General features: G+C 41.0%; 1 protein-coding gene across 3 annotated transcripts; it reads left to right on the forward strand.

The window, feature by feature from the left end:
* The first annotated feature begins 695 nt into the window (after positions 1-695).
* Positions 696-6,578, forward strand: gata6 (GATA binding protein 6). Of its 3 annotated transcripts, none has more exons than XM_062481455.1 (7): positions 696-833; positions 1,578-2,482; positions 2,759-2,925; positions 3,521-3,646; positions 3,869-3,956; positions 4,065-4,168; positions 4,642-6,578. In XM_062481455.1, exons 2-7 carry the CDS (start codon positions 1,633-1,635, stop codon positions 4,807-4,809), a joined length of 1,503 nt encoding a protein of 500 aa, XP_062337439.1. In that variant the 5' UTR covers positions 696-833; positions 1,578-1,632; the 3' UTR covers positions 4,810-6,578. The 3 variants fall into 3 exon arrangements, with proteins under 3 accessions (XP_062337439.1, XP_062337440.1, XP_062337438.1); XM_062481456.1 differs by having other exon boundaries at positions 749-833; positions 1,583-2,482; XM_062481454.1 differs by lacking the exon at positions 696-833 and adding an exon at positions 1,207-1,340.
* The last annotated feature ends 1,620 nt before the right edge of the window (positions 6,579-8,198 follow it).

Below are 8,198 nucleotides of genomic sequence, written 5' to 3' on the forward strand. Positions count from 1 at the left end.
CAAACAAGGGCGTCTGACTTAAATAAACTAATTAGTTGACGGCCTGCTTTACACATGGCACATACCCAAAAATGGGTTACACAAAACATGACCGAAAAAATTTAGCCTCCGGTCTGAACTTTGGATGATCATTTGATTAGTAGGCTATAGTATAGGCTACTTGTCATTATGTATTTTGTTGTATTCGTTTTAAATGTTAATGATGCAAATTGTCAGGATAAAAAAAATAAGACTGGAAGGCCTATCATTCAAACACGGTATTTTGAAAAAAAGCGAATTTAAAAGGATTTCAACGAGAATCCCATTCTATTTTAAGATTTCCCTTTACCTATTCTTATCCTTCGACTTGCTGCCTCTTTCTGTTAGTATTGGGAATACAGGAATATATGCTTCTTTTTTTGGTTGTTCTTGGCCTAGGCCTATATCCCTCAAACTTTGTGTGCATATGCAATGTCCCCGAGCAATTCAGTTGTCAGTATCTTAAATTCACTATGAATTGTAAATGAAACCACGTGTAAGCATAACATTGCTTCTGTAATTATGACTGTAGGCTACTTCTGTGAGCGATGAGCTTTTACTTTGAAACGTGATTGCATTTACTGTTTACAGTGATTTTAGACATGATCAAGCCTGATTGAAGTCTAGCATCTAGCACTCTTCCCCAGTAATCCAATCAGAGAACGCCCATACAGTTTGTAACTGCAGCCACAAGAAGCGCCTCCTCTCTTATACCTCACGAGCGCAGTAACGCTTTCATTCCTATCTTTTCAGAGACCAGCAACGACGCACTATTGGAAACTTCTTAGGAGCAACCGATGGCACAGAACTAGTTGGTACGTTGTGAATTTTTTCCAATGTGAACATTTCTGTCTTTTTCGGAAAACATCAGGGGAAGCATCTGGGTTCGGTGGTCCTTTGCCGGGGAATCTAAATCACTTCGAATATTGTTTTGTCACTCTTACTCTGCTCTTATCTGTTATGAGTCTTATCAAGCAGTTATCTCTTTGCTTCGAAGACATATTGCGTTTTGTTTCCTATCTGTAACGGTGTGTGGTTTTTTTGTAATTATGATGAGGCTATCGCAAGAGGGAGGACAGGGCTGTGACACGGATGAATTCCGCTCCCCTAGTTAAGAACGCGCTTTGATAACATTTCATGTGGATTAATTCAGAAAGGTTGTGGTTTATTTTCAGTCTGAAGTCAACAGCACTCTTCGTATTACTTTATACAGACACCGATAGTCTATACTCAGCCTAAACCTTTAAAGCGTTGTCTTTATAAAAAATAAGAGAGAAAATATGACAAATATGTGTTTCAATTTAAAATTGTTTCACACGGGGGTAAGCCATGAAAATCGTGATTGGATTTGAATTGCCTCTTAAATATTTGATCAAATTGTTGAATTGGGACACTTTTGTCAAATTATATCCAGATGACAGTGGTATTTATTATTGAATAGCCTATGAAAAGGCTATCTTGTACGATCGATGTTTTCTGTTTTTTTTTTTTATGTTTTCTGCGAGTTAATCACAGGGCAGTTGACCTTTACTAAATGACGTTTTCTTTGTTATTCGCAGCGTAGACTACGCATTCATAATTTTCAGCCCCTTGGTGTATGGAAAGTGATCCTGGATGGACCTGGGCGAAAACAGCTGGTCCATGGTCAAGCGAGAAGTGTCCAGCAGCCCAGGGTCACCGGCTGAACAAAGCTACTTACACGGCGACAGGCGGGACAGTCACGCCTCGGATGAGCTGAGGTCACCACCACCAACGGAGCTTGACGCATTGGGACACCGACGCGTCGAGGGCAGATCTTTACACTCCTACGTTCACTTCGGACACCATAACAACACCCTGCCCACTTCGGAGGACATAACCCTGTTCACGGATTTAGACCAGGGTAATAAGCTCATCATCTCCAGTGGAGCGAACAAGGGGGGTTTACTCGTCGACCCCAGCGACATGTATCAAACACTCGCCATCGCGGCCGCCCAGAGCCAGACTGGATATGATTCCCCCTCTGGTAGTTATATGCACTCCAACCCCAACTCTCCAGTGTATGTACCCAGCTCCCGGGTGGGCCCCATGATCCCTAGCCTCCCTTATCTGCAGCCTAGCGGGTCGTCTCAGCCTAGCCATGCCGTTACCAACCACTCGGTATGGTCACAGTCTACTCCGGAGAGCCCCTCCTACAACACCGGGAGCCCCCACACCTCAAACCGTTTCCACTATCCTCCAAGCCCGCCTATGAATAACGGGGCACCCAGGGACAACGGCTACAGCAACCCGCTGAACGTGGCCAGCAGAGATCAGTACGGCCTCCCGCGACCTCTCAGTGGATCCTACACCAACCCATACTCTTATGTCGGACCGCAGATTTCCCAGTTGTCCACGCCATGGCCCGGAGGCCACTTTGATAACACCATGCTGCACACTTTGCAAAGCAGGGGTGCACCTCTGACTATTCGAGGGCCTAACGGAGGTAAGCAACTGGCAAAACACTGCTGCGGTCTAATTTATTTCTTTATTTGAGTGCAGTAGGCTACTGTGTAATTGCAAGCAATAAAATAACACAAAGAGAACATTATAGAAACATTATAGAAACAACAACAATAATAACAATTTCGGATATTTATTTATTAGGCTTTTATTCCATTTAATGTAGAATTATATAATTACATTACATGAATGACAGAGGCAGGCCTATGTGACATACGTCACGAAGTTAGTTATTTAATGTACCCATTTCTCCATGCAGATATTCTCGATGACATGGGAGAAAGCAGAGAATGTGTCAACTGTGGATCCATCTCCACGCCGCTTTGGAGGCGCGATGGCACGGGCCACTTTCTCTGCAACGCATGTGGCCTGTACAGCAAAATGAATGGACTCAGCCGGCCATTAATTAAGCCACAGAAACGGATGGTAAGCATATACGCTCAAGAGACTACTTTGACACTCAATTTCCTGTCTATTAATTTAAAACAATGGCTTAAGGTTATCGCCAATGATCTCAACACCCTAAATAATCGTTATAATTCTCAGAACTGGGCCAATGCTCCTTAGCAAGGTTTCTTAGGCTGCCACACATAATGTATCGCGGTCAGCCTCTTTATTATATCATTATGGGGTCAACAAATATCCATAGAGCTACATTGAAGAGAGGCGATTTTCAGACATACGGGCGTCTTTCATTTTGAGCACTTTCAGCCAAAACTCAATAATGCCATAGGCCTACTGTTCTGCGACCTTAAAATAACTTTTTAAATGGAAGGCTATACATAATACGACCATACGATTATTGTTTGAAAATGAATGTAGATAATCAAGCTATAACCATAGTGTATAAGCACGCACTTCGGGCCAAATGATTTATTAGGCTATGTGCTTGGGTAACAGCCAAAAAATTCATTAGTCACGTAGACCTGCTGCATCTCTCTAGTAGGGCCTAAGCACATGCCACTGATTAATCATCGCCCCATTGTGGAATTTATCATTGCTTATGTATTGCCTTTCCCAGTCATCATCCAGACGTATCGGCCTCTCCTGTGCTAATTGCCAGACCAGTACAACCACCTTGTGGCGCAGAAATGCGGAGGGGGAGCCGGTGTGTAATGCATGTGGACTCTACACAAAACTACATGGCGTAAGTCACTACACGTTTTGATGTCTTCTTGATTATGCTTCCTTGATAAACATTTTTATATTTTATTTTTAGAACCTTTGAATATATTTTTAGTAGCAAATTTGCGGGGCAATATCCGATTGAACGTTTTGATAGGCTAAATCTAGTCTTTGGATAGTTTGGTATTCATTTAATTTCATAAAATGAAAAATAATCTAATCATTTGTTCGATACATTTTGCAGGTTCCTCGGCCTCTCGCCATGAAAAAAGAGGGAATTCAGACAAGGAAAAGAAAACCAAAAACATTGAACAAATCCAAAGGATCTTCTGGTAAATGATTACAGTTTCAAGTCTCGAGGAATATGCTGGATTGTAATTGCCTAATTTTATTGCACGGTATTTGTTGGTTCTTATCATTGTATTTTTATTTCAAAACAGGAAATAATAATTCAATTCCCATGACTCCGACGTCTACGTCTTCTTCTAATTCAGAAGATTGCTCGAAGAACAGCTCTCCATCCACGCAGGTGTCTGTAACAGGGGTAAGAGGATGAACTCAATTTAATTAGCCTACTTTTATTTGAATCATTTGTGAATTTCCAGAAAGTCAGATACAGCACACACAATTAAAAATGTAATGTATAATTCAATGTGACAAAGTTGTCAAATGTCCTTTTATCATTGTAGGCCTATCATGTATGACAGGGAATTATTAGGATTGTACACAATTCTTATGGAAAATTTCACATAATATGGGAATTCGACTCACTGACATTAGATACAGTTTTGTAAAAAAACAAAACTCCCTTTCTGTTGAAGTTCAGTAAGCCACTCTGCATCCTTTCAATACTATATGGTTTGAATTTACTTATTGATTGATAAAAACTGAATAATAACCAAAATTATTGATATGTAAACATGACAGTGATAAACGTATATAATATGTCATGCCTGTCTTAGCAGAGGTATTATCAGTGATGTACATTAATCCTGTAATGACTCTTCCATGTTGCAGGTCAACTCCTCTGTCCTGTCAGGCTCAGGAGAGGGCTCAGTCTCTGGGGGATCAGCAGTGAGGTACCCAGGCCAGGACAGCCTGTACACCAGCGTAGGCCTGACCCAGCCCGCAGACGTGGCTAGCTCCGTGCGAGGGGAGACCTGGTGCTCTGCGGCCTTGGCCTGAGTCTCTGGAGCTGAGGGACAAGACCCATCGCACCAGCCTCTCTCTATCTCTCTCTCTCCGGACATCCTGCAGAGGGGAGGGAGAAGGACTCGGTGGCCATTTGTGGGGAGAGTTGGACAGAGAGACACAGGCTTTTGCCAACCTGCAAGTCTGAAACAGCCTTGGAATATTTGGGATGGATTTCCAGGGAGATGTGTGTGTGGGGGGTGGGGGTGGGGGGGGTGAAGTGCCTTAAGACAAAGTGAAACATTTAAGACAAGACCAGTTGGTCCTTGTTGGTCTTCAGTGGATGCTTTCAAGACCGGCTGTACACTGTACAGCTCTCTATCTGTCTCGGCCATGGAGAAGGATCAAATGTTTTTTCATAAATGAAGAAATGTGTACATAATGTTGTGGATTCCCTCTCTGAAGAAAAAGCTAATTGGATGTCAACCAGTGTTTTATTAAGCGCTGTCTATCCTCGAAGGACATTTTGATTATTTTTCCTTTTTGCAACTGGAATCAAGCTAGACAAGTACCAAGACAACCTTCATGAATCAAGAGAAAGTATTTATTAATCTTCCATTGTTGAAAAGATGACTATGATTGTTAATAAAAATATGGATATAGATTAGAAGTAAAACAACATTTCTTCATGTCTTCTTTTCTAATTAAGAGCTTTTCTTCTGGAGTGAAAAGTAATTTTGAATCTGCACACAGTTTTCACTGAGAGCTCTTACAGTCTGACTGAAACTATATGGTTTTAAACAGGGTATCAATAAGCATGGCATCCTACGCCATTCAATTGTTGTTTGATTATTTACTGAATTAGCAAATTTCTACTCCTACAGATTTTACATTTTGTAATGAAGACACTGTCGACTTTATGGTACTATGAAATTTATGGATGTTGATGTTATAGGGATGTGAAAGTGAGAAGGCAAAATTTATCAGCAACATATACTGTTTTAACAAAATGGCCACCATAGTAACTGTGTTGAAGTTTATTTTTGTTACAATACAAAACCGAAAAATAAGACTTAAATATATTCCGGTTGCAACTGAGACTACTTAACTTACTATTATGGTAATGCAAACAGGCATTAGATGATGGAATATAACAAAAGAAAATCTAAATGCTAAAGTACACAGGTACATTTTGACATTAGATTTTTTCATGTACATTTCATTTTCGGTTCATGCATTTTGACAAAAGGTTAGGTACAGAGAATAAATATACACAGGATTTGAAGTCCTTACCATTAACACTAATATATAAAACATCTCTAATCACTCCCCATCAAAAACAGGTTCCAAGTCATGATAAAACTCACAAAAAGTGAATACTTTTCTATTAATTTCCTGCCCTCCTAAAGTGGACACTACTTTGACGGTCTACGAAACGTTGTAACCTCTGGTAGAACTGTGACTGGGCAACCATTGGACACGTACCCTCTACTTCCTTCTTCTCCGATATGGGTGTGAATGGCGCCTAGATGGATCCATTTTAGGGCCAGACAAATTCCAGTGCACTCTGGGGAATGTTCACTCCAGGGGAATCTGATGAGTTACTAGGTCATTGTGAAACTGGCATACAAGGCTTTTCACAAGATTCTTCATTTGAAACAGCGCCTTTAGTTTTTTTTTCTGGACTTATTTATTTTTGAAGTATCATGTTTATTGCTAGAATTGTTTTCCTATTATGTTTGGGGGTATTTGTATTTTTGGATGTTTTATTTCTGTTTTAAATGATCTTATTTAAATCTATCAAATAAATTGCTCTGATAATACAGACTTCACTTTGGTATATTTCACCTTATGTCGATATTCTGATGATATAGACATGGTCAGAGTTATCATCTCAGGTAGGGCAGATAAAATGAATGGTTAAGTTGACAGAACATGCATGTTTGAGTTGCTCACAAATTGAACATATTCACTGAGGATTGGGTTAGTGTGACAAACAAATGTCACAGCTTTTACATTTGGAAGGAAATGTTCCTTTAACTCTTGCCTTTAAAAAAAGACCAGTCCAACAAAGCATTTATCCCTCCTGAGAGGCCATGTTGACTCTGTATAACAAGCAGACAGGGATTTCAGCAATGTTTCCAGTGTCCTTTTGAACCATACCTACCCGTGTGCACAATTCCTAAGTAACCTGTCACAATGTTTAGTGTATTTAAGTGAATATGACCCATGAGTAATGCCGCAAGCAGAAAAAAAAGATTTTCGAGACAGAGAGATTTATGTCTGAGCTTTGGGTTATCTGCTTGCTCTTTGACATATTGATGTAGTTGAGTTTACTGAGTGTTGGGGAATATGCAAGACTGCACTTCAACCAGAAGCACCATTTTGGGATGAGCATGTAAAGGAAACTGTAGTTTTTAACATCTTAAAACAGCATCACTTCAACAACTTTTGCAAAGCTGGAGCAGAAGTCTGATGTTTTGTAATCTTTGGACGATTACCATATGGTTTGTGTGGCATGTTCAGCCTTTGTTTTTTTATGTAAAACATCACCTATGTGAACAGACTACCACACCGACAGTGAATAGGATCCTGTTCTTCGACCAAGACAAATTACAAACCGTTCTTTGTATTATGTAAATTGAAGGTAGTGTGAAAACCGTAAGATGAACAAATATTTATAGGCTTGTGAATTTATTAAGCGGGCCGAGTGTGCCGGTGTCCTGCTGGTCTCCATGGTGCTCGAGGAAAGGAAATACAAACATAACTTCACAGAGATCCTCCCTCTCGTTATTCTGGATTCATGAGCCTAGGTTTGGGGTCACCAGCATCACACTGCATTCTGTATTAGTAAGAGATCTAGTGGCTGTGTTGTTCTGATCATGGTCTCACAGATACTTTGTGAGTTGTGTAATAGGCATGATGTAGGCCTACCATACTGCAAAATTGAATGTAAATAAGTATCATCATTTGTAAAAATTTCCATTCTGAAACAGAGCTGAACAGTGAAAGCGAGGGAGGGATAGATAAAAAAGAGAACGAAAGAAAAAGGGGAGCATTAAAGCGGGAGAGGGAGGGTCAGAGAGAGGGAACGAAAGAAAGAGAGCTGAGAGAAACAGAGAAACAGAGTGGGACTGTGAGAGAGAAAAAGAGAATGAGAGACTGAGAGAGAGATCAGAGAGAGACAGAAAGAGGAGAGAGATAGGGCCAAGAGCGACGCCTAGGCAGCTTTATTTAGACAGTGAGTGAGAGAGTCAGTGTCACTCGCGAGGGCAGTGCTGAGTTGAAAGTCCCAGGCGAGGCCAAGGTAAACAAAGCCCAGCAGCGGGAATGGCCGACTGGGGAAAGACTAGTCACTACATGAGAACCAGCCTGGCGCTGTGGCTGCTTCACCACTGTACAGGACGGTAGGACAGCCCGTCCTCAGCCCAGCCCAGCCTCAT

This window comes from Osmerus eperlanus, chromosome 16, assembly GCF_963692335.1.
Source record: "Osmerus eperlanus chromosome 16, fOsmEpe2.1, whole genome shotgun sequence".
Taxonomy (NCBI): domain Eukaryota; kingdom Metazoa; phylum Chordata; class Actinopteri; order Osmeriformes; family Osmeridae; genus Osmerus; species Osmerus eperlanus.